The sequence below is a fragment of the Dendrobium catenatum genome, unplaced genomic scaffold, assembly GCF_001605985.2.
Source record: "Dendrobium catenatum unplaced genomic scaffold, ASM160598v2 fragScaff_scaffold_34, whole genome shotgun sequence".
Classification (NCBI taxonomy): Eukaryota; Viridiplantae; Streptophyta; class Magnoliopsida; order Asparagales; family Orchidaceae; genus Dendrobium; species Dendrobium catenatum.
The window spans coordinates 197,736-225,690 of NW_021318496.1; the positions used below are offsets into that span (position 1 = coordinate 197,736).

General features: G+C 35.5%; 2 protein-coding genes across 2 annotated transcripts; both read right to left on the reverse strand.

Annotated features, from left to right (window-relative positions):
* Positions 1 to 4,405: 4,405 nt before the first annotated feature.
* Positions 4,406 to 8,939, reverse strand: LOC110099647 (indole-3-pyruvate monooxygenase YUCCA2). Its single transcript, XM_020826858.2, has 4 exons — positions 7,131 to 8,939; positions 6,427 to 6,675; positions 5,945 to 6,067; positions 4,406 to 4,754 (listed from the first exon to the last, which is right to left on the reverse strand). Exons 1-4 carry the CDS (start codon positions 7,821 to 7,823, stop codon positions 4,557 to 4,559), a joined length of 1,263 nt encoding a protein of 420 aa, XP_020682517.1. The 5' UTR covers positions 7,824 to 8,939; the 3' UTR covers positions 4,406 to 4,556.
* Positions 8,940 to 12,581: 3,642 nt separating this feature from the next.
* Positions 12,582 to 13,842, reverse strand: LOC110099637 (uncharacterized mitochondrial protein AtMg00810-like). The gene is made up of 2 exons (XM_020826839.1): positions 13,686 to 13,842; positions 12,582 to 13,510 (listed from the first exon to the last, which is right to left on the reverse strand). Exons 1-2 carry the CDS (start codon positions 13,840 to 13,842, stop codon positions 12,582 to 12,584), a joined length of 1,086 nt encoding a protein of 361 aa, XP_020682498.1.
* Between the last annotated feature and the right edge of the window lie 14,113 nt (positions 13,843 to 27,955).

A 27,955-nucleotide genomic window follows, 5' to 3' on the forward strand; every position in this document is an offset into this window, starting at 1 on the left:
CAACATTCCATTGAGAGTTTGAACACACCTTTTGTCCATTTGTATGAGTGTTGCGGATCCGGTGTCGTGTTGTAGCAGCTTGTGAATTGAGCTGTTTGCTGATTTATATAGGTAGACTGTCGTGCTCCACTTATTGATTTATGCAGGTGGATCATAGTGCACTAACGAATCTCCTGCTTTCTTTCGTAAGAGTTTGGATTTATTGTGTGCTTTATATATTTTTTGTAGATAGCACTTTGCATACATGAGAGGCTTCTTAGGATGGCTCATAGGTATTTGAATGTGCTGTAGCCTTATATGTTTGCTTGTGGAGAACATATGTACTTGTGTCCACAGAGGATTTATCGCACTTACTACATATCCACTGTTGTTATCCACAAGTAATTTCATTGGTCGTCGTAGCTCACAGGGAATGGTTGTTTTCGTCTATAAGTGAACTAACCTCAACCGTAGGGATATCACAACCTTAGCTGCATACCACTTGAGTGTATTTGTCTTTCATTGGATGATTGTTGGCTATATGGATGCTACAGTATCCTTGTTATAATAGCTCGTAGGTATTATACATTATGCTATAGATATGCTATCTTTGCTTGTAGACAGTATACTTGTTTGTATCTTGATGTTGACTATAAGGATGCTAGAATACTCTTGCTACAAGAGTTTGCAGGTTCTTCTATCTTCTGCATATCAATCATTGCATCAACTAATAGTTCCCTTCATTAGGGCTTTTGATCTTCAATATACAAGCTCATTGGTCGGTTGATATGAACACTCATATTTCATGTTGGCTATACATAAATGAAAGGTCCTACAACATATCTATTCTTCTCATTTGAATATGTGCTCATTTACACATTAGTCTGCATTGATAACAAAGGATCCGCTTATCCTACATCTCCTTTGCTTTGCTTGTGGCCCTATTGTGTTCATTGCACATGATTGTGGATGAATTATCATGATCATCACATGCTTCTTACTATCCCTCCTCTAGACAATTTATTGGGCATATTATTGATTATTCGTCATTCATAAGTGACCTTTCAATCTTCATCACTTGTAATCGAGTGAACATATTTATCTATATATTAGTATTTGGCAATGGGGTTGAGCTGCATTCAACATTAATTTCTCCATCCATATTTATAGGAGAATTCATCACACTTGCAACATACCCAGTACCATGACTTGTGAGCACAATTACTATATCCTTTACAAATCTTCTGTTGTTATCCACGGGCGAGCCACATTTAATGCATATCTTCTAGCACTGCTTGTATGTGTTCATACTTATCATGTTCCTTGTGTGTTTTGCTTATGGTGTGTATGAGGGGTCATCTATAGTGATTCTAGGAGCATGTACTCATCGTAGTCCTTTTGTGTTTTGCTTGTCATTATAGATAGGTGGACTATTGTATGCGTGATAATCTTTCTACAGCCATTTGTAAGCAAGCTGCGGTATCTTCTGACATCAAAAACCCTTCATCAATGTTTGCAGATGGGTGTCTTGGTGTTGACCGTAGAGCATTGTCGCCTTCATTGCACATCCTTCACACTTTGCTCATAAGTATATTGTTACACACATCTTGTTGCCACTCGTGAGTATTTCGTCACATGCATCGTTGTTTGATATGCTTGCTTGCAAAATCAAATATCACACATCAATCATCATTGTTCATATATGATCTGCAACACAAGTTTGAATTATTTTGTTATCATTAGTGAACTAGTCAACAATTCAATACTTTTGAGAATTTTAACATAAGCTCTTCATTCCTCCATTGACCTTCACTTGAATAATTAGAATTATCATTTTGTATTTGTATATAAGTGTGTATTTGTTAGATCGAAGTTCAATCCCCTATTGACTGTTCAAACCAAGTTCAAGTTCGAGTTCACAAGTCCTCTGTGCAGTTCAAGTTCCAATTCAGATCGTCATCACTTGATTCAAGTCTAGGTCTTTTATAAATGTTCAAGTCTTTTTGTTGTTTCGTTCGATTCAAATTTAAAATTATTTATATTTGGGTTCATTTAAGTCCAAAATAAGTCTTCTTATTCTTCATTTAAGTCAAAGTAAAGTCCCCTGCTTTTGTTAAAGTCTTGCATATCTTCAGGCAGAATTTCGGTAGCCTCCCGACGTCTCCCCCGTTTAGAGAAAACTACAGAAAACTGGATCATCCCACCATGCTACTAGAGCGTGTATGATAGGTGTCGGGGGACACCAGGTCGTTGCTTCTGATCCGATTGCATATGAACGACAAGGTCGGTCCGTCATCGTCGTTGCTTCCGATCCAATTGTAGATGAATGAAGGACACTCAACGGCGGCAGCGGACGGGACTAGACAGACGTGTCAGCATAGACAGGACAAGCTGTGTCAGCGCGGACGTGACTCGCACGATTTTCCCGAGAACCCGGGGTTGAGTTCGGGTTTTTGGGTCAATCCGAGCCCAACCCGTTTTTCCAAACAGGTCGCATCCGAGAACCCAAACCCGACCTGTTTGCGAAATGGGTTGACCCTAACCCGAAATTTTCGAGTCGGGTTTTCGGATCGTGTCAAATATTGACACCCATATGATTCATAAATAAAGCACTTAAATTTTTTTAATATGGGCTCCAAAGTTTTGGCATCTTTCCTAATATTATACATAGCTACAATGATGATAGTATTATTTATAAAACTAATTATTTCTTGGCCAGTGATATGATTGATTTTTTACTATGATTGTTTTTTGTTATTTCCATATATATTAAAACAATCTTATGTTCTATTATGTGGCATTGATTTATTCCAATTTTTTCTTTTAGGTTATTGTCTCTATAATTTATTAAATTATCTATAAATAATTCATTCATTTCAATTATTTGTGCTATTTTTAAAATAGTGTGTGCCACATGATGCGCATGCTCTATGGCTTAAGAAAACTCAAGTTCTACAGTAAAGTGCAATGATATATGCTAGTTATTGAGAAAATAATTGACCTTTCTAGCATGCTATGTAAGAAAGTGACTTTATGATCAAGTAGTATGTTGGCATGAGGACCAGACTAGTGGCTCTAGTGAACAATTCATGAACTAAGTGCCCTATTCTACACTAGAATGTACCTAGCTTGTGATTGTGACATGAAGAGCTCTCAGCATGGTGCAGCTTCTCCAAGTCATGTTCAAATTGAGGTTGATGGATATGCATTCTTTAGTCTATCTTATAGAGATTGATGAGATTCTTGTGGACCCACCCCGTCCCATGGTGTTCACCTAAGCTGAGTTTTTCTCGTGAAGTCTAGTTAGTTTTCTCAGTTTAATATAACTTCAGAGCTGTGTCCCTTGGGTCAATTTTGGAATCTGCTGTAAATGAACATCTTGTTGAAACTTGAAAGAGTTCAAGAATTTTGAAGTGCCATATGCTTAGTATTCATTGGATGGCAAAGGAGGATGCAAATTCAATTTGTAAATGTGCACTCATTGATATTTGATTGGAGGCTTTCAAGTATGGTCAAAAGCAACCATTGGTGTTATTGTCTATCAGTCGTTTTAGAATCTGAGTTCTTTATGAATGTGGTGTATAACGTTTCTGGTTAGAATCATAGGCTTCGTTTGGGACGGCTTTTTTATTGATTCTTAAAACAAAATTTTAGTTAAAAATTAAAATTTGTATACTAAAACTCCGTTTTAAGAAGTAATAAAAAAGCCGTCCCAAACGAAGCCATAATTAATGCATTTTTTGCTATTAAGTATGGGCATGCCATGAAAGTATAGGCTAATTATTCATGCCATATTCAATTTTAAATATTTGAATATATCATTGAAAACATCTCTCCCACAAAAATACCAATATGTTCCTTGTTTTAACTGTGTTGGTCAATCTTTAGTATTCACGCAAAGCATGCATTTAAACTTCCTTATGAAAGAATCTTTTTCCCTACACTCACTTCGAAAAAAAATTATTTCCCCTTTCTCTGTGTTCGGTGGCCGTTATTACAAGGTTGAAAGTTTTGAGTGTTATGTAGGTGATATTTGAAAATTGTGTGGCATATAAAATAGCCTGTATTTTAGTGATATGTGCATAATTAACATTTTTTTTAATTTTTAGTCTTACTAATACGATTTGAACCATGTTAAAATGCATTTTTATTGTCAATGAGATTATTATATTTGGTCACGGTAAGGTTCACATTTTCATAATCAAATAGATATTTTGCCTGCCCAAGCCTGCAGATGGTTTTGGAAGAGCTTTTGGTTGTTTGCCTGTCGGTAAATAGCTATATGCCTTTTGCTTCATGTATCTGTAACACAACATTTAAAGCAAACACAGTGGTTACGTCCACTATAAAAAAGGCTTACTTTCTGTAAAAAACCAGCAGAGTTCCTGAACGTTCATTATGCTGAAAATGATTTCAGTGTTCCTGATTAAATTAAAGGCTAAAATCATACTTCATTAAAATTTGCATAGAAACAAAGCTATGGTCTTCTGCCAGGCCTCAAATACTGTCCTAATTATACAAGGATGTCATCCAGAGTAATGGTGTTTTCTGGAGGAATTAAGTTTAAGATTTTTTATCTAAAGCTCCATTGGCAGATGCTTTGTCTTTGAATTCCATTGGCAGGCAATGTCCTCTGCGATCCTGTGGGCATCTATGGAAGCCCCCAACAATCCCCTTCTCGTGAATCCTGTGGCATACAGACCATTCTTGCCCCGCCAACCGTTTGGAAATGGAGTCCTTGGGAATCCATTTTTCTTGCAGAAGAATTCCTCCTCCTTTCAGAAAAAAATGATTGCCAGTATGAGTTTTTTATACATGAATGCATGAAAAAGTGAATACATGAATAAACTTATGCATTTATAAAGAAATGCATAGCAGAATGTTATATGAGAATTGACTCTATTGAAATGTTATATGGTGGCCATGGCTGAGGGGACCATCTTCTTCTTGATGGTTGCCTTGTAAATAGGCTAGTTAATAGGCAAAACTTACCAATTTGTCTATCTTCTGCTAGCCACACAATGGATGCCCAGTGGGAAAATCAGGAGTCACATCTTCAGCTTTATAATTATCCTCATGTTGAGTCTCTTTTTCCTATTCCCATGGTCCATGCTTTTGCTTTCTCGGGTCTCTCTAATTGCTATGGTTACCTAATCATGTGGAATGTTGTAGGTGCTATCCTATACTGCATATGCATTACTATCATAGTTGCGGGTATGAATCTTTTGTCATAGAAACCACTATCATTGCGCGTGCTCCTACACTAAAGTAGCTCTTAAGTTGAGATTTAGGCTTCGTTTGGGACAGCTTTCATACTGCTTCTTAAAGCAGCTTTTTAATACAAAAATTTAATTTTACTAAAAAAACTTCTTTAACAAGCAACAAGAAAGTCACCCCAAACGAAGCCTTGTTGAATGTGGGAGTAGTGACCTCTTTTGTTTATACTGCTACTTGCAAGTGCGTTTTTTTTTTTTTTTGGGGTGGGGGTGGTGTGGGGATTTAACAATCCTTTTAAACGGGGGGGGTTGGGGGTTGGATGGCCTTGAATTAATATCTGACTAGTCGTAATCAACTTGTACTATTATTCTAAATGTCCAGCCGCATATGTTTGTCAAAGTGCTAGTTTTTATCCCCATGATTGACTTGCATTGGGCTTCAGTCACTTTTTTATTGTATGGATCTCATTCTTCTTTCTCTACTTTTAGTCCTACGCTCCTTTTATGGAGAGATTATTCTGTGCGGACACCGGACGGGAGAACCGTCTGGTTATGCTCGGTACCGAGCGCGGTACATTTTGGGGTGAGGTGGCGCATTTTTATTAGTCTACGGACACATCCGGACTCCGCATATAATAATAAATCCCTTTTATGACCGTCTGAGCTGCTGTTGTCTTAATCATAACATTTAATGTGATTGACTTTTGTGCTTCTTATGATACTAATTAGCAGAGTACAAATTTATTTACCTTGAGCCATGAAGTTACGTTGCTTCGGTAACCAGTTGCAAGGATGATAGTGTCAAACTCCTCCTGCCTCCCATCCACAAACTCTACACCTTTATCCATGAATCGGTTTATCCCAGGGACCACCTACAGAAAAGATCAACATATCATATCATTTCCTGCTTCCAGAGGTTACTTTTTTTTTTCTTTTTGGAAAAGTTGGGTGAAGAACACAAGCACACGCATGCTTATGTAGATTCTTGAACTTTAACCCCTTGGATTCACTAGTAAAAAAATCAAGTTTCAAAATTAGATAAGCTTAATATTTTATGCAAATTCAATCATTAATTTTCTTCTGCCCCTGTTCTGATAAGAGCTGAATTATTTGCAGCACCAGAATATTGCATTTGGAGTTTGAACTAACTGTAATAGCAACGGGAATACGGCTAATATTTGCATGAAAGGGTAAAAAATAACTATGCGGAATCGTCGAAGAAAAAAGAAACCTTTATATGGCCACTTTTGATCTTCGAGAGGGCTCCAATATCAAGCACCGGTGTCTTTCCAGTGGAATTCTTCAGCTCTAACGGCCCTATTTTGGGTCTTTTTAGCCCATGTTTTTCAGTGTCTCCTAGGATCAGCCGTGCACATAAGAGGAGTAAACAGTCAGCCACTCTTACTGGGAGCCATCTCAACAACCACACTGAGAGACCAAAAGTTGAGACTCCGAGCACTTCTCTAGGCAAAATGTGAAGCTGAAAGATGCATTAATTAATAGCTCTGTTATTAATGAAGTGCTATGGAAAAAAATAAAGATCTAAAGGTAAAGTTAAACATGGCATGGTGAAGGTGAACATCTAAAGTATGAGCATCTGCTGTCATTTGATGTGAAAAACCAGTACAAAAAGTCATAATTTTGAAGAGAACCATCATCTGAACAGTTTTACAGAGAAAGACAGTTGACAACCAAAAGATTCAGCAAAGAGACAGTGAATTCCATAAACCAATAGGAATTTTACAGAGAAAGGGACAGCACATGAACCAAACAAGGAGACATTCTATAATAATTTAGTTGGCCAATGAAATCAGTGTTACTTAATTAAGAGCAGCAGTGAAGGAAACTCATATAATAAGATGAGAAAGAGGGAGGGAGATCCTTGCTAACTCCAGAAATGGCAATTTGATAGTGATGAAGAGGCGGCCAACTCACCTTATCTCTGACAACCATGGAGGCTTCTGCATGATTGTTGCAAAGATCAAGACAAACTTCCATGCCTGAGTTTCCACACCCGACCACCAAAACTCTTTCTCTGCGAAAATCATCTCCCTTTTTATAACAACTAGTGTGCAAAAGCCGTCCTTTGAACTCAGCCATGCCTGTAATTTTAGGTACCATCGCCTCTGCATTCTCCCCAGTAGCAACTACCAGCCATCTACTTATGAACTCCCAGTCGTCTCCGGCATTAATCCTCCAGAAATCGATGTTGCTATCATACTCTGCCTTCCGAACTTCCATTCTGAATAAAGGACTTATTGAGAAGTGTTTGATGTAGGAGTCCAAGTAGCTTATGAACTGCTGCTTTGTCGGATAGACCGGAAAGTCCGGCGGAAATGGCATGAGTGGTAACTCACAGAAATGCTTTGGTAGATGCAGCTTCAGGCGCTCATAGGTCCTCATCCTCCATGACGAGGCGATGCAGTTCTCCTTTTCAAGAATCAGAGAAGGAACACCTTTCTCCTTCAGGCAGGCTGCAATGGCTAGCCCTGATGGTCCTGCTCCAATAATCAAAGGACCAGGAACCAAAATTCTCTTTGAATTACTTGATCTTATAGCTTCCCCATGGAGTTTCAGTTCCAGTTGTGAAGGTGGCTTCTGCTCACCTGATGCAAGGTCCCACAGCATTGGAGGCTTTGGAGATCTTATAGCAGCAAATAAGTAACTTATAATGTAATCATGAAGAGTGATCAAGCTGGAAATATTTCATGAAAGATGAAATTGGCAGAGGAAGCATTTGGTGAATAAGAGATGAATGATAGAAGTTGAAGAGATTTGGTTTCTGGTAACTGAGCTGAACTCCAGAAATAAGTGGCTTGTTTCAGCAAAGGCAATTGAAGTGTGGCCATATAAATAGAAGAAACTGGATGAAATATCAAAGTATAGAGGTTCTTTTAATATAGTGAAGAGGACCAGCTGAAAACAAAAGGTGGTGATACGGCCTGCTATTGATAGGAATTTGGTCCTCATTGGAATAAAGGATATGGAGGAGGAATAAATGTATGAAACTGAAGAAGATCATGTGTGTGTCTGTGGTAGAGAGGATTGGGTTTTCTTGAGTTTTTTTTTTAGCTGAAAGTAACTGAAGCTTATCTAATAATCGTGCTGTTTTAACTGTTACCATTATAGTTAGGGCAGTAAATGATCTGAGTCTTCGATGAGCTGCTCGTGGCTCGGCTCGATGAGAGCTCGTTCTTGTTCGTTTGATAAGGTAAACAAACGAGTTTGAACACTCTTGATAAATACTCGGTAGCTAAATGAACGAATTTGAACAGCTTGTCGCTCGGTAGCTCTCAATCTGAACATGAGCCGAGCTTGAGCACGTTTTGACAAACGAGCTCAAATTTGAACAGGTTGAAGCTTAACTCGACTCGATTCGTTTGCCGCCCTAATTATAGTGAAAGAAATTACTGTCATTTTAACAGCCAAGGCCAAGTTGCTTGTCAAGTGCATTGCTTGTGTCCTAAAACTCAAAAAGATAAACCATTTTTTTTTCCCTTACAAAATCATTTATGTGACGGGCAATATTTCAAGGAAATCAAAGAAGCAAAATGCATTACCAATGAAGCATAAGAATCAGATAAAGTTGTTACAGGCCTGTTGCCAGTGATATATACTGATGTTGAACAATAATGAACATAGTTACTAGAGATCACTAAAGGAAGGATGATGGAATGTCAGATGGAATGGCTATATTCTTAGACCATAGATAAAATTATAGCCTCATGCAGTTTATCTACTTTTTACCTTTCCATTTTCCACTCTTGATAATGGTGAGAATCTGTTACAGAGGAGAAATTATTTTGTGCAGGGACAGTTCTACGTCCGGAGACGAATTAGGTACAATCACATCAGCAGTATCGAGCTGCAGTACACAACGAAGAGATGACGTGATACATTCTGATTGATCTTCGGATGACGTTCTACATCCACGCAGAATAATTAATCGTTACAGAGAGAAGTGTAGTTTTACTGCTTTTAGAAATAGGTGAAAGCTTACAGAATATGATGAGATGCTTATGCTTTCATCTAGAAAATCAGAGCTGGAGGTAGTGTAGTCTTCATTGGTAGTCTATTTGAATTTTGCTAGTATATATCTAAATGCCATGTATGATAGCGAAGCAAGAAATTGAAGTGTGGGGGCTCACTTCATCTAGCTACTGAAATTCCATTCAAGTAAGGTACAAACGTCGATATGTGACATTTTTTGGCTTGGCATGTGATGCGGGCATATGCGTGGCAGAGATAGCGAGAGGGATATGGCCACTTCTTTCAAACTTGGCCATGCTTCTAAAGCTCCTTTGATAAGCAAGCATCAGTTTTTTGTTTTTTGTTTTTTTTTTTAAATGGAAAAATGATGTGTCTATATAAAATGATTGGATTAATTATTCTGTGATGTCTCCGAACACCAACCATAATGTGCCACATCATTACTATGCTCGGTATCGAGGCTCAGTACTGCTCGGTATCGCTGATGTGGTGCATACTGGTTGGTCTCCGGATGACGATTTGCGTCCGGTTTCCACACAGAATAACTTTTTCAATAATTGAGGTTTCATTTGAGATAGCTTTCTTATTGCTTTGTACAATAATTTTTTAGTATAAAAATTCTTGAAAGCAATAAAAAAAAAAAAGTGGCTAAAAGTTATTCCAAATGAAGCCTCAGTTCTCATATATAAAAATGGAAAATATATATAATCCTTATAAAAAATTGGCAGATATAAGGTTAAGGGATGATAAAAAATAATTAATTCAAATTGTTTGTTATATTTAAAGATCCTTGGATTGAGTTAAAATGATTAAAAATTAATCAAATGGATTTAAATTAAAATATAAAGAATTTTAAATTTAAAGATAGTAGTATATAGCATATTTATCTAATTTGTTATTGCCCGCCGACTACAGTCCTTCGCCGCCAGTTGACTACGGTCCTCCTGACCTACGTCGCACGCCGACTATAGTCCTTCTAACAAAGCGAATACGTCGATAGTAGATCTTTGTATTTACATCATGTAATGTACTCCATAAGATGTACATCAAGCTAAGGCCTTCTCCTAAGGAAGGGCCTCATTTGTAATCGATTGCAAATACTAGTGGATTCGTTCAAACTGGGCTAGGCCCCGTGGTTTTTCCCCCTTTTTACAGGGGTTTTCCACGTAAAAATCTTGGTGTCTCATAAATGCTAGACCCTCTCTTCTTATCTGATTGCGTGCCGGATTTTCGTACAACGCTAAGACGTTAAACTAAATATTTCTCTACCGCCGCGAATACTCCAGGACGCAACAGTTCTAAACTCTTTTTTTTTCCAATTATTTTAGGATCTTATTCAATCTATATATAAATTTTATTTGAATAATATTTGAACTATATTCTTGTTGTTAATAGGTTAGAATCTTAGGTTTCGTTTGAGGAAGTTTTTTTACTGTTTTCTAAAGTAACTTTTTAGTACAAAATTTTCTAATTCAAAAAGTTTTTGTACTAAAAAATTGCTTTAGAAAATACTAAAAAAGACATATCAAACGAAGTCTTAGGAATGCTTTCTTTCTGCTTCTTAAAACAGCTTTTAGTACAAAAATTAAAATTTTTATACTCGAAAGCTGCTTTAAGAAACATAAAGAAAGTCGTCCCAAATGAAGCCTTGGTGAAACCTTGCTTCAAACTTATTCAAATCTTATTTGTATCTTGTTAAAACCTCGTTTGAGTATATTTGACTTTAAATTTATTCAAAATTTAGTTTGAGCCATATTTTATCCTAAATTAAATAATTTTTTTCTTAATGAATTTCAATAAATATTCTATGAATATAAGATGGGATTTTCATCTGAATGGCAATAAAACACATTAGAAATATTTGGTCAACTATGATTATTATTATGGGTCAAATAAAGTAAGTTGTTCAAAATAAATTAAAATTTTCAAAATAATAGCATTCAGTATAAAATTTTAAAAATATATAATATCTTATTCATATTTTAAAATAATGATATATATAATATGATGGTAAGTTATTTTATTTCAAATTCAAAAATATGTCATATCTTATTAAAATTTAAATGTACTTCAATACAAATTCAAAACTATTACTTGATGCTCATAGAGTGCTCTACATAAATAAGGTAACTGCTTGGCGCTAATCATCAACCAGACTATATTAATCTTAGTTAGGTACATATACTTACTAAATGGTTATAAATGAATTTAGTTTTCAATATAATTGAATTTAAATTTAATTTTAAAGATGGATAGCTAATCTCATGTGTCTAGGTTTGTTTGAGACAGCTTTTTTACTGCTTCTTAAAGCAGCTTTTTGATACAAAATTAAATTTTTTTGTACTAGAAAGCTGCTTTAATAAACAATAAAAAAGTCGTTTCAAAAGAAGCCTAAAACTTCATTTGGGACAGCTTTCTTACTGCTTTAAAAAACTTTCTTAGTACATTTTTTTTTTTAATTTGAAATTTTTATACTAGAAAGCTGCTTCATAATATAGTAAAAAAAATCGCCACAAACAAAGCCTAAGGCTTTGTTTGGGACGGCTTTCTTGATGTTCCTTAAAGCAGCTTTTTAATACAAAAATTAAATTTTTTGTGCTAGAAAGCTGTTTCAAAAAGCAGCAAAAAAGTCATCCCAAACGAAACCTAAATTATATATATGTTGAATCTGAATATCATGCTATGTGCGCCATATGTTTAGAAATTATTTGGTTTCATGGACTTATTTCCGAACTTGTTTTTATTCAAAATTATCTTCATGTAAATAATACTAATTACATTGAAATTAAGTGATGGCACGTCAATGACAACAATTTATTGTAGGAAAATTTGGATTGGTTTGAGACGGCTTTCTTACTGTTTCTTAAAGCATCTTTTAATATAAAAAATTAATTTTAAGAAGCAGTAAGAAAGGAATCCCAAACGAAGCCTAAAACTTTTTGCTTAATCAATATCAATTTGAGCGGAGATATTAAATTATTAACTATATATCAACTAATATAACTATAATGTTAATTAGTGCTATATAATACATGTACTAGCTTTTCAAAGAAACTAATTGATGTGAGAGTTCATTCAATGTATCTTTTTTTCTTATTTTGTAATAGGACAAGCTATTAGATTGACCAGCAGGTGGCGTTATTATTATCATTAGTATTATTATTATTATTATTTGATATTTAGATCAATTAAGATAAATGATAGAAGAACATATCTTCTTGAACGAACAGAGCAAGCCGAGAGAAGTTGTATTTTGAAGAAATAAAATGGAAAATCTTATTGAAGAGTTTTTAGTGCAGAAGTATTTATAAAGGTTTTATACTGAGTAAAACGATAGTATTATTTATATGAATATCCGTAGATGCTAAATATGCATAGATGCTCTGTCAGCCCCCCTCAAGTGAAGCATTCGTTTGATTGAATGGTTAACTTGTGTCTGAGCTCATTGAAACGAGAAACCGAGAGTGGCTTTGTGAGGATATCGGCAATCTGGTGCTGAGACGGTATGTTTTGGATCTGAATGTCACCGGATGCTATGTGTTGTCGGATAAATTGATAGTCAATTTCGATATGCTTTGTTCGGGCATGAAAGACAGGGTTTTTGGCTATGACAATTGCTGAGATGTTGTCACAGTATACCGAAGTTGGAGTTTTCTGCTCTATTTGAAGTTCCGCAGCAAGGCGTCTTAGCCAAATGACCTCCGAAATGTCAGCCGATAGGGATCTATACTCGGCTTCTGTGGAGGATTTTTCTACCGTAACTTGCTTCTTAACTGTCCATGATATCAAGTTTGGTCCGATAAAGTTGTAGAAACCGGAAGTTGATTTTCTGTCTGTGTTGTCGGACGCCCAGTCTGCATCAGTATACGAGTGGATGTGAAGATCACCTGTGACAATCGGCAACCCGAAGGAGAGTGTTCCATTGATGTAACAAAGGATGCGTTTGAGCTCCTTGTAGTGTTGAACCGTGGGAGTTTGCATATGTTGGCAAACTTTATTTGTTGCAAACGCAATATCTGGTCGAGTGATCGATAAGTACTGTAGCGATCCAGCCAGTCTGCGGTAGAGAGACGGGTCAGAGAACGACTGTGACGTGTTGTGTTTGGAACTGGAGGTGGAATCCATTGGCGTAGAAGCGCTCTTGCATTCCGTCATTCCGACCGATTTCAGCAGAGTTGCCGCGTAATGAGCTTGTGTGAGGAATAGACCTTGCGAGTGAGTCTGGACTTGAATCCCTAAGAAGAGATTAGCGTGTCCTAGTTGTTTGAGAGCAAACGTTGAGTTGAGTTCCTGTAGAAGAGACTGAATTTCCTTGTGATTGTTTCCTATAAGAATGATATCATCAACATAGGTAAGAAAGTAAATTTGAATGTTATCGTGAGTGTAAATGAGTAGAGAGGGATCTGAGCGGCTAAATCAAAATCCGCGATTTTGAAGAAAGTTGGTGAGCTTTTGAAACCACTGTCTTGGCGCATATAGTGATTTGTGCAGTTTGCAAACCGCGGTTGGGTGGTTGGGATCGATAAATCCCTGCGGTTGTTTTCATATAGATATCCTCAGTTAGATCCCCGTGCAGAAAGGCATTGGATATATCTAGTTGGAGAATGTTCCATTTCCTGTGCAGAGCGAGCCTTAGAAGCAAGCGAATGGTCGGCATTTTCGCGATTGGACTGAATGTCTATGTGTAGTTTTCCCCAAATTGTTGTCTATTTCCAAGTGCCACCAGTCTCGCCTTATGCCGATCCACTTGTCCTGAAGGTAGTCGTTTGATCTTAAACGTCCACTTGCAACCCAGCACAGGTTTGTTAGGTGGTGGTGAGACTAGAGACCACGTATGTTGACGTTGTAACGCATGGATTTCCTCTGCCATAGCAGCGCGCCACTGTGAGTGTTTGATGGCCTGTTTGTAGGAAACAGGTAACTGATCATCTGAAGTAGAAGTGGACAGGGATTAGATAGGATTCAGTTTCTGTATTCCTGATTTCGAGCGAGTTTGCATTGGATGTGGAACATGTGCCTGTCTGGACCGATGAAAAATAGGTTCCGAAGTCGGGTTGGTTGTAATGCTGATCTCAGACGAAGAGTGAATGGGTTGAGGAGTAGTTGAGGGCTGAGGCGATGTAGGGATTGCCTTGCTGGACTGTGTGTTGTGAGTAACCGTGGATGCTGGGACGAGAATGAGAGGCGATGAGTTGAGATGATTTGCGTTAGGTGAGGATGTCTGGTTTGATGTTTGAAATGGGAAGGTATCCTCATGAAAGACCACATGGCGCGAAATGTGAATTTTGAATGTAGATAAATTGTAGCAGAGGTAACCCTTGTGCAACGTCGAATACCCAAGAAAAACGCATGCCGTTGATCGAGGTGAAAATTTGTTGGTTGAATAAGGTTGCAACCACGGGTAACACAGGCAGCCGAAAATACGAAGGTGATCGTATTTCGGAATGGAGTTGTAAATTATCTGATGCGGAGACTTGTGAGCCGTGTGTTTGGAAGGTAATCTGTTTATGAGGTGAACAGCGGTTGAAATAGCTTCACTCCAGAACTTGGCCGGAGTGTTAGATTCTTGTAACAAGGATCGGGTTAACTCAAGAATGTGCTGATGCTTGAGTTCGGCAATTCCATTTTGCTTCGGGGTGTGCGGACAGCTCACACGATGTACAATTCCCTGTTCTTGCAGAAAAGAAGTAAACAACCGGTTAATAAACTCACCGCCGCCATCAGATTGGAAAGATTTTAGTGTTTTTCCAAATTGATTTCGGATTAGAGCACAAAAAGCTTTAAACTTGGACAGCGTCTCATTTTTGTTATGCATAAAGTAAAGCCAGGAATACATGGAGTAATTGTCAATGAAAACAACATAATATCTAAAACCGTTAGTAGAAGAAAAAGGAGACGGTCCCCATACATCCGAGTGGATGAGATCAAAGGGAGCCGAAGTGACCGAGCTATTTTTATTAAACGGAAGTCTATGGCTCTTGGCCGTATTACAAGAATTACAGTGCAAAGTAAAAGAGCTATCAATCGTAAAAGGTAGGTTGCGGGCAAGAGACTGTAAAGTCCTCTTGTTCGGATGACCAAGCCTTGCGTGCCAGAGATGTGGGGAGGTGTTCTTAGTGTGAAAGGCCGTTTGAGATGCAATCGTCGGTTGGCGAATTTGATAAAGACCATTGCTAAGACGTCCACTGAGAAGAAGACGATGATCCTGAGAATCTTTCATTTCGAAACTGTTAGCATGAAATGTGATATATATAGAATTATCGGCAGTTAATTTTGACACAGAAAGAAGGTTGTGTGTTAGTTCAGGTACGTGTAACAAATTTCGTAAGTAGAGCTTACGCGCATTGTCGGGTAGAGGAAGCAAACCATGACCAGAATGTTGGATTGGAACAGAGGATCCATTGGCAACGGAGATTGAATCTTGACCGTTATACGCGGAGGGAGCTTGAAGATTTGAACTGTCCGGGGTCAGATGAGATGAGGCCCCTGTGTGCATAATCCAATCCTGTGTTGGATAAGAGGATGGTTGGGTGAACATGGCTCTCGGGTTACGAGTTGTTGTTGGAGCATACTTCAGGTCACAGCGATACTAACAATTGATGGCAATGTGTCCTGTTTTGCCACAGATTTGGCAAACCGGACGCGTATTGCCGTTGGCGGAGGTTGTATTGTTCGCCGGAGTGCTGACCGAGGTTGTATAGTTATTGTTCTTGTTCTTGCTTGAACGTTTGTAGTTGCGGTTGCGAGGAGGGTTGTTAGGCGCAGCATACAGAGCCGGCGCTGTGACGAGTTGATCTTTGACCGCATCCTGGTTAATGTGAATTTCTTCATTGCACAGGAGTGAATAAAGATTGTCCAGGTCCGCCGGTATCGGAGAGGTGCGAATCGAAGTTTTGAAAGAATTGTAGGTAGGAGGAAGACCGTTTAGTATGTATAGGATGATATCTTCCGGATCTACCTTGGAGCCGGAGGCAGCAATGCTGTCGACAATATTCTTGATCTGTGAAAGATACTGCTGCATTGTTAAATCCTTCATTTGAATATGATGAAGCTCATTCTTGAGCTGCGTCACACGAGATCGGCTCGACGGTTGTAAGCGGCGCTCGAGAGTCGTCCAGACGTCGTGAGCGGTCGTCGCCGTGATGACATATGGTAGAAGAGAAGGGGAGATCGTGGAGAATAAAGCTGAAAGAAGAGTGCTATCCACGAGAATCCAATTTGTATGTGCGGAAGTATTGGCGTCGGGCGGTAAAGATGAGGTACCGGAAAGATGGCCGGCGTAACCAGTTGCAGTGAACTGTTGAAGGATTTGGATCCTCCATACCGCATAATTTTCAGAGGTTAGAGGATGAGGAATCAGGTTCTTGATGTTAGAAACCAGGAACTTCAGCGATGCCGGAATAGAAATCTCAGCATTGGCGGTTCCGGCGAGAGAAGAGGAGGGAGGGAGGGAAGAAATCGAATCTTGATCCCCCATTAGGCTCTTGATACCATGATAGAAGAACAGATCTTCTTGAACGAACAGAGCAAGCCGAGAGAAGTTGTATTTTGAAGAAATAAAATGGAAAATCTTATTGATGAGTTTTTAGTACAGAAGTATTTATAAAGGTTTTATACTGAGTAAAACGGTAGTATTATTTATATGAATATGCGTAGATGCTAAATATGCATAGATGCTATGTCAATAAATTCATACACATATGACATACGCAAGACTCAAACTCAAGATCTTCTGACTAAAAATCAAAGCTTTCAACTAACAGATCAAATTGAGTTGCGTAGCTGTTGTTGTTTATAATGAAGACCAGCTTGCAGTCTTTTCCCATAATTTGCCTCTAAGAAAATATTTTTGGATAAGAAAATAAAATTTATGATCTGTAAAATATTTTTTTTTATAAAATATTGTCTGAAAGATCCTAAATGGGAGCGAGCTTGAATTTAATATTACTGTTTTTTCACCGAAGGAAAAGATTATATTAAATAATAAAAAGATTCGAAGAGTTGCAGAATTTACACCAAAAGATGAGATGGAAGGAAAACATGAAACAAAGCAAGAGAAAAATAAAAGAATAAAAGTTACAAATCTGCGTAAACTGTAAACAAAACTTACTCAAAAGCTATAATATCTACAGCAGCAACAACAACGTAAAATTAGAACAAAGCTTCCAAGGTAAATATGGAACTTCGATTACTAGAAAAAGAGAACCCAGCAAAGCAAATTAGAAGAGTGATCCTACGAGAGGATACTCATGTATCTCCTGAATCCCTCAAACAGACGAAGGAGCACGAAGAACAAGAAAATTTTTGAAAAGAAACTTGAGTGAACAGAGCCAAAATCAGCAACTGTAGCAGCAGGAAAGTATAAGCAAATCCATTCAGCTCACCACATGCACAATGAACAGACAACCAGAATCCAACATTCATCTCCAGCAAAGAATCAACATGTATTAACATTATTGTTTTCTTTTAATGTTACATTTTTTTTTGGAACGAGGTACGTATTCACCTGCTGCCACTCGAAAGAGCGCTTGACGGCATGACTAATCCTCGGCTGACTTAGAAGAGGCACCCACCCTAGAAACCTCTTGACCCGCACTTGAATTGGCCCCACTTAAGAGGCGTTGCCGCTCGAGGGGAATCGAACATGGGGTTCCCAACCACACTCTCTCACCAACAAAACTAAACAATGGTGGGTTACATTTAATATTATTGAGTGTTTATATCAGTTTTAGCTGCTTTCACTGAATATATAGCTACTATATATTAAGATTATTTGATAAAGCTATGTTTATATTATGTTATAAAATTATGATTATTTTATTAAAAATAGAGCTATCATTCTCCATTCTAAGCATTTAAGCTACTATATACTCTATAGACAGTATGGTCATAAAATAAGAAAAATAAACATGTATGAAAAAGAGTATATATATATATAGTTATAAATTAAAATTATATTATAAGATCATCTCCAACTTTTTTGCATACCATTATATGCTGTCCGCGAATCATTGCATTCCAATTCCAAATCTTATGCTAAAAATCGGTAGGTGAATAGTGTGATGCCGATATTGGCGTAGAACTGTCCACCTACACAAAAAATAAAGTGATTACCTTCGTACTCTGGTTAGCTTCGCAGGAAACTTACTCTGGTTAGCTTCGCAGGAAGCGCGCAAAACAGAAGAGAGATGGTTACCTTCGCAAAGAAGCGAGAGCAAAAAAAAAAATGGAGTTCCATTGGAGATGAACTATCACATTTTGGAAAATGGGGTTTTTGATTGGAGATGCCCTAAATAACTTTAATATAAATAAATGAAATCAATCTAAGGCTAAGGCTTCGTTTGGGGCGGCTTTCTCAGTACTGCTTCTTAAAGCAGCTTTCTAGTACAAAAAATAAAATTTTTGTACTAAAAAACTGCTTTAAGAAGAAGTGAAAAAGCCGTCCCAAACGAAGCCTAAGTCTTTTTTTTTTTTTTGGGACATTTAGGCCATTTAAGGCAAACGCACACACACAACGCATACACAGAGACTCGAACCTTAGACCTCTTAGATGGAAGCCTTAGCTCTCAACCAATAGGCCAAAGAGAGTTGTGTACGAAGCCTAAGTCTCAATCAAACAATCTTCCTTCTCTGTCAGAAAATTCCAGCCAAATCTAGTAATAATTAGTGCTTCTATAGCAACAACAGACCAAAAGCTGTAGGTCCTCCTAGCCTTGAATATCCTCACTGTTCCAATTATTTGCCTGCAGTCCTCTGAAAGTTTACCTTTTACTGCTGTATTCATGGCAAGCCACGTTTTCTTGGATTGATTTTTTATGTAAATATGCCTTCGAATTTATAGTAATTGTCTCAAATAGAATCAAAATTGCTTTAACCGGTTTTAATTATGGCAACCCTTTTCTGATTGAACAATCTCTGAAGAGCCTGAAAACCTGTCATTTTCATTATAATTTATTCACTAGTTTCTTGAATTAAATTTGGTATGTAATTACTTTTGTGCCATCCTTAATTATTTATAATTAGCCTCATCTCTACTTAATTATTTGTAATTGTCTTGTGTAATGTTCTCTGTAGTAATGAGTTGAGAACAATACTACTTCTGTAGCTCATATTCAGCTCATTTAAACACTTTGATAATGCAATTAAATGATGACTTTTTTTTTTGTGATCAAATTATTGTTATCTTAATCGCGGTGAATATGACTTTAAAAAGTAATTAACTAAAATGTGCCTCATTAAATCATAATTAACTTAATTCTAACCAATATCTTATTTAACACTCAAATGAATAATTAAATATTATTATTTATGCAAGTCAATCTATAAATCCATTAATATGATATGATTAGCTTAATTAAGCATGTTAAATTTCAACGGCCTAATTATCCCCACATAATCCCTAATCTATGCCTAATTAATCTAATTTAATGATGAGATATATCTCTGAGCTCTACTTCACTTAATTATTGGGTAATAGAAAGTGATTTGATAATTATGAACTACCAAAAATATTATAAAAATCTCATACAGAAATAGAAGTGCCATCATTATCATTGATGTTATGATTGATGATAAAATGGTGATTGAAAATTATATCACAAGGATCTAAATCTTAATACAAACTAAATGATGATGAAGATTTTCTTATAAAATTTTTCATGCAAGAAGAATATCTGGTTTGATTGCTAATCAACTTTCCCTTAAAAAGAGCAAAAGAGCCACAAAAAGCTTCATGACATTCATTTGTAATGCTTTATTGGTTTATTAGGAATGCTTTCTATTCATGACCTTGGGACCATCCTTGAGAAGGTCAGAGATCAAATGATCTATTAATGACTTTTATCTCAAATTATTATATTTTTCCTCAAATATTATGTTATGTATATATATAGTATGGTTAAAGTTTACTTTACCAAATGAGGATTACATAAGCCTTCAAATTGTTTTGCTAAGATGAACACAATTCACATGGGAGATGTTTGGAATATTAATTTTTTTATATAATTGGGAATATGTCACTATTAACAATGTGCGTGTTTAAGATCTTTGTCTTAGAACTATTGATAGTGATTGGTTGGTTCCTTTCAAATCATTGGTAGGTTGCAATCATCATCATGAGAAAGTACTCCATGAAATTTGTTCATCTTGATTTAGGCTTCGTTTGGGATGGATTTCTTATTGCTTCTTAAAGCAACTTTTTAATTAAAAAATTAAAAATTTTGTATTAAAGAGCTGGTTTAAGAAGCAGTAATAAAGCCGTCCCAAACGAAGCCTTAATCATAGAGAAGAAAAGTGTGGGTAGATCTTACTTCCATATGAGAACAAATTTCTTTCATTTATTAACTTTCATTGTCTAATTCTCATATTCCATGATATGGATACAGTAAATGAGTTAGGTATGAGTTGTTGCTACATAATGAAGGTTCTAGAAAGGAATGTATATCATTTGAATTCCTTATTAATTATCATCTTAATTTGGAAATGGATTAGTTAAACCATTCAACTATTGATTGTTTGGTTCATTGGTTTCCTCTGGATTGGTTTGAGATATGATTGAGTTTATTACTTGTGAAGCTACTTTACTTTATATATAATTAATAATTTTAGTGTCATTAATTAGTTGACCAATGATTAGGTAATTAATTAAAACAAGTTATGAATAATCTCCATCTTGTTGTTATGTCAATAATTAATGTGTAAGTCGCTTTCCATAATATTATTAAGTACTTTTGCATGATTAGACTTTTTGAAGTGCTTATTTATAGCATATAAAATCAATGAAATATGGATGATAGTAAACTATATATCCTATGAACCCTTTTATTTTTTATGCATTCTAATAAATAATAGTGTAGGAGGAAGGATAATTTGTAAAATTAGTTAATTCAAGAGCCTATTTTGGGTATGAAATCTAAATCTCTATAGAGATTGTAGATTCAATGTTTAAATTAGAGGGATTTATTGTAAAACTTTATTCTAACATTTATTTCTATTAGTTTATTTCAGAATACATTTAGAACCTTATCAAAAATCTAATGTACATAACTTTAGGGTCTCAATATTGTTGTAGTCTATGTCAAAATTTATAAAAATTCTTTCAAGTTGGTCATTTAAGTTAATTTTTCAAAAATATTTGATCTATCAAATAAAATTTTAGCTATTAGGTTTTTTGGCTATTGGATATATATATTGATATATTAATTATAATAAGGACACATTAATATTTTCCTTAATAGGCATTTTGGAAAAGCTAGTATTGTACACGCTATGTTTAGAAAAAGTGTTTGTCATGTATTGAATGATGGTTTGAATATTAAATATTGTGAATTTTGATTTACTCTCTCTAATATTTTCTTCCATATTTTTTCTCTACTTCTCTTTTGTTAGTTTTTTTTCCTTTGCTTCTTCTACCTTATTTCCTCCTCTAATCTATCTCCATTATCTCTCTCTTTCTCTCTCTTCCTAGTTTCACCATATTGATATTAGAGTAGTATTAAATCTTTGTTTTCACTGTACTTAACCATCTGCTTTGATCTCAATCTACTATTTTTTTCCTGACTAATAACATCACTCTCTGTAATTATCCCACCCCAAGCTCTTCTAAACCCTAAACAATTTAGTATTGCCAAGAGATTTTGTAGCAATAATGCCTCTATTGATTGTATCTCAAAATAACAATAGCATAACAAATATATATATTCTTCCTTTCAACTATTCTAAATAACAACCCTTTCTTAGGTTGAAATTGTTGTAGATCATTCATTTTTTTCATAATTAATCAATAAATAATCTTTTGCATTGGATTTGTATTTCACTCACCAAATAAATTTAAAAATATATTTTTAATTATTATATAGCATTTTTTTAAGTTAAAATACATAAAATCTAGCATGTAAATACATAAATCTAGCATATTTGAAATCATATTTTGGAAGTTTTTAAGATAGCTTGTGCAATTTGACTTCCAAGATATGAAAATTTTGTGCAAAAAGACAATAAAAATTAGGTACGCATAAATTTAATGAAAATTCTAAATTTTGAACAAATGATAAGAAAAACTATATCTTAAGATGAGAAGATAGGATTAGCATGAGCATATTTGCAATTATATTATAAGAAAAAAAAAAGACTTTACGAAAAAATTACTGGTGAAAGAAAGTTGTAATAATCCAAAATTTAAAAATGAATACATTTAAAAAATATGAATTCAACATGCAGCATTGTGGTGTTGGGCTGGCAAGCTAGCACATTACACCAGGAAATGCAATCACGACATTGAAGGCTTTGTTCTACAGTAACTTTGGGATTGACATGCAGCACAGTGACATTGGGTAGTTGGGCGTCGCGATGTTGGGCACTTAATCAGCTTTTTAATATATTTAATATAAATATCTCTCACTCTACTTTATCTGATTAACTTGCAACGCAAAGATATTTATATTAAATATATTAAAAAGATGATTTAGTGCCCAGCAAATAGATATGGGATTGACATGTGTTGGTGTTTGAAAGATGTGAAGTGTTTGAAAAAGAGGTTTTGAAAGGTTAATCTTCTTTAGGAAAAATTAATTTTTGGAGTTTCAATCTCTAAATCGAACACGTCATTATAAACGATATAATTCCCCGGGAGGCAAAGATATCATTCCCTAACAGGCTCAGATAACGAAGCTAAAAGTTTCATCCATGTTATGATAGTCAGATTCATGGAAGAATTGCATGTAACCCCAAAGGATCAACATAAAGTTTTATCGAGTATTTAAGTATGATAGTCTGGATAAGTGATTATTAGTTTCATATTCAGAGTTCTGATAAGAAATGATATATCTTACCAAGAGAAGAAAATATCATTTACTAATTTAGCATATTTTAAATCATATTTTGGATGTTTTTTAAGATAGCTTGTGCAATTTGACTTCCAAGATATGAAAAATTAGTGAGAAAAGCCAATAAAAATTAGGTACACATAAATTTAATGAAAAATCTAAATTTTGAACAAATGATAAGGAAAATTATATCTTAATATGAGAAGATAGGATAAGCGTGAGGATATTTGCAATCATATTATAAGGAAAAAAAAGTTATAATAATGCAAAATTTAAAAAAATGAATATGTTCAAAAAATATGAATCCAACATGAAGCATTGTGGCGCTGGGCTGACAAGCACAGCAGCACTAAGAAATGTAGTCACGACATTGAAGGTTCTGTTCTACAGTAACTTTGGGATTGACATATTGCATACAGTGACATTGGATAGTTGGGCGCCATAGCGTTGAGCATTGAATGAGCTTTTTAATATATTTAATATAAATATCTCTCACCACCAGGCCATCATCCCTCACTCTTGTTACTTTGTCAGGGAAAGAAAGAAATGAGAAGGAGAAGAGAAGAGCGAGAGAAGATGGAGAAGCTCTTCGTGGTTAGATCATCTATCGTTTCTATTAGAAAAATTATTCTAATGGTTGTAAGTGATCTCTATCCTAATTTAATTTTCAATGATTTTGGGTTTGGTATATTTATCTCTCGTGATAGTGATAAAAATATGCTATCTTCAATTTAGTGAACTTTCATCGCGTAACTTTAATATTTGATTTATATCATCCACTACAGGAAAATCACTTATTACCGGCGGAATTTTCCGGCGGTCAGTTTTCCGGCGGCTTTCCGGCGGATTTTCGGCGGCTTTTGACGGCTTATTTCCCGCAAAATTTTCCGACGGATTTCCGGCGGCTTTCCGGCGGATTTCCGGCGGCTTTTTTATGGCTTATTTCCCCCAAAATGTTCCGGCGGCTTTCCGACGGCTTTTCAAGGTTTCCGGCGGAATTTTAAAATTTTTTATTAGTTAAATTTTTAATTTTTAAAAAATGACTAAAAATAATATTATTTTTTTCCTTAATTTAAGTATAAGGATTTAAATTTAAAATTATTATTTACATTGTTATTTTGTAGGGGGTGGCGGGAGATTTTTTTTTTTAATTCAACCGGCTACCGGCGGTTTATGTCCGCCGGCAAGCCGCCGGAATTATTCGCCGCCGGAAAAAGCCGTCGGAAATTATTTTCCTACGCCGTTTTTTCCGGCGGCACAAATACCGCCGGAAAACCGCCGGAAAATGAAAAAACTGCCGGAAAATGCTCAAATTTCGTCGGAAAAAGCCGCCGGAAATGGGTGCTTTTCCTGTAGTGATCATTCTAAGCATTTCGATTGGTTCATATGAAAATTTCACCAGGTAAACTAATAATTGTGATTTTCTAAAGTTAATGAATAATGTATATATCTCCATGCATTTCATAAATCATTGCATTTTGTACATGAATTTGAATGATGAATTATATAGAGAAAATGTGATACGACTAATATATGATGCATTTGTATGAAAGCAAAGAAAGTTGGTTGTCAACTCTATAATTAATACATGTTAGCTCTTAATTAAAATGTAATACCCTATATATAAGGGTGGGTTGATGGGCTTTATTTCAAATAAAAAGGTATGTGATGCAATCCTGGAAGCTAGTCTATAACCGATTAACCAATTAAGCCAACAGATAGAGAATAATGACTCTTAATAATTTACTAAAAATCACAAGTGGGTTGATTTAAGATTTATAAATGATGATATTAATTTAGAGATTGATGACCAACTGATTGACAGTTGGGTTAAAAATGTTGAAAATATCACATTAAAGTTGGATGTCATGTATTGCTGAACTCATATGAATATGCATACATGATACTATTTCATGATATAATAGTTATTCATACATGATAAGTAATGACATATGATATAACAATGATAGATATAACATATGACAGATAAGATAGATTAATTAACTAATATGATTGACATGTATCTAGATTGATAGAGTACTGATAATGAATATATGATACTTGAAGAGGATGTGATTGATATGCATATGATAAGAATGCAGAAGAATTACATTATATATATTGAAGAGGATGTGATTGATATTCATATTGACTGCTGCAAATTATTACAAATATATGATTATTATTTCTAATTGATGCATTGACTTCAACTATATATATTGATTATTTGTTGGGCTATGTGCTCATTGTGTAGTTTTTACTTGGTTTCAAGTAAAGGTAAGAATCATGTAGATTGAAGTTATTCTGAGCTGTAGGCTAGAGTTTATTTTTTTGCATTTGTCGATCTTTATGTTTTCCTTTGTAGTCATGGTGTAATTGTAGAAATACAATGTTGTTGCATATTATGACTATTGTATACATTATTTTGAATTTAGAGTTAAGATGTAAATTTTGATTATAGAAATGTAGGGATGTCAAAAATTGACATAACTCGAAAACCCGACCTAAACTTGGCCAAAAATTTTCAGGTTAGGGTCAACCCGTTTTTTGAATGGGTCGGGTTTGGGTCTCAATTTTAGACCCGTTTCAAATTTCAGGTCAGGTTTGGGCCAACACGGAAATCCTGTTTTGACCCGAAAACTATGCGTCGTTTCAACTCCGACCTTATCGCCTACTTGCCTGCTTCCCTCATCATCTCACTACCTCACTAAATCGATCCCCTGTTCATCAGCTCGTAGGTATAAGACACGGTTCCTCACACACACCTTTGCTGTCTCGTTGTCTGCTTGCCCGCTGCCCTCACCGTCTCGCCACCCTCTTATTCGATCTGACCAAATGTTCAACACCCATCATAATATCAGATCCACTCCTCACCAGCCGCCATAGACACTCCTCTACATCCGGCAACAACCCAACAAGCTTTGCCCACACGGACCTCACCTATGCCACACAGCTCACGTTGGAAAGAAATCAGGATTTGCGGGTCAGGTCAGGTCAACCCGTAACCCTCACAGGTCTGGTTCGTATTGGGATTTGTGAGCCGTTTGTAAAGTCGGATCGGGTCAAACAATAGCAGGTTGATGTCGAGTTCGACTAGAACCCAACCTGTGACCACCCCTATGGAAATATACTTATATTTTTCGCTATTTATATTTTCCTGAATGTAATTGATTAGCTCTAGTTATTGATGTGTTTATCAAAATAATAGATTGATGTGCAATTCTTTCAAATTTAAATTTTGGGGCATAACAAAAGTAATTGAAAATTCAAGTCGAACCTCCGACTGAAAAAATCGCCATATTTTATATGAGGATTTTCAATAGACCAGTCCATCAAAAATCCCTTCACTTATTTCTTATGAATAGGTCCACCATAAATAAGTAGAATTTTTTTCAAACCCATCTTTTTTCTACCATTTATGCATCCCGAGCTCATGACGAACATTTCACATGCTTTCTCCCTCGAACGATACATTCACTACTATTGTGGATGATAAGAGTGTTTGGGCTGATTTATACAAGGGTAGCTCTAATTAGGGCAAAAGAGGAAGGAAAATAAACAAATTTGGTCAAACTATGGGAGGCTTGGGCAACTCTCTTATAGGCTCTCAGTCCTCACACTGAGCATAGACGATGATTTATTACTATTTTAAATTTACCTTATAATCCAAATTTATCGTAATATGTTTCTTTATTTTTACATTTACAAAAACAAGTGGTAGGAAGATAACCTACTATGTTGGAGTGCATACTCGAACACATTAGCGACAGAAGGATCAATCGTGGGTTGACCTCAAATCACTAAAAGCCTATGTAAATGTAATTGGTTTTTAAAATATTTTGTATAAAGTAGCTGTTAACTATATTTGATATGTTTAAGGAGGATTATATATGGCTTTAAGATACACACAATCAAACTTTGGCAGATGAGAGATCTTCTAATGGATCACCAATGCAACAATCAAATTATAATTTGTGGTCTCAAGCAATATGAGGAATGCAGAAGAAGACAACTTATGTCTTAGGCCTCCTTTGGTTTCCCCCCCTTTTTTTTTTCATTTTTAAACAGAAGTATCGGAATGAGAAGGGAGAAACTTTTTTCTTCTTAGATCGACAGAAATAAAGAGGTTCGTGAGAAGGTATTTTGAAAATGTCATCTAAACTAACAGCAAAATAATAATTTTTTCACTGATTCAAACCAGAGACGGAGAAATTACGGCCAAACAAACAAGGCCTTAGACTCACTAGCCTTTTCATATGGGGCCTCAAACTTTACAGACAACTCTATTGAGGAATTGGTGAGTAGAAAGGATAAAGAGGATTACTAGTTACCTTATTTTTTTATTTAATTGAATAAATTTAGAATGTTAAAAATAACTGTGATCAATTAATGTTGCAATTGTTTTGAGAATTTATGTGTTTGAAATACTTTTTTGTAATGAATTCAAGCAACCAACCAACTTTCTGGAAAAAAATAGTCGCAATTACTTACAAAAATAGTTGCAAATAATATCTATTGCTAATGCGAATAGAACCTATCATTTTCTTGTAATAATTGAGATAGAGTACACCATTCACTCAAATCATTATAATTCCTCTCATAATTGATATCTTATCATGTTCTTGATGTTGATCGAGTTCTTACTTAAAATTCTAGCATAGATATATGATGATGAGATTATGATTTCATTTGGGACGGTTTTTTTATTGCTTCTTAAATCAACTCTTTAATACAAAAGTTTTAATTTTTTACTAAAAAGCTGTTTTAAGAAGCAATAAGAAAGCCATCTCAAACTAAGCCTACATCCTCATTTGGGATAGCTTTCCTGATGCTTTGTTTTTCAGACCGCAACTTCAATTTCTAATTTATCACTGATTTCAAGAAATTTTTATGCTAAGATGCTATATCTATGATTAGCCATGAGATTATATCCATTATACTGAAATG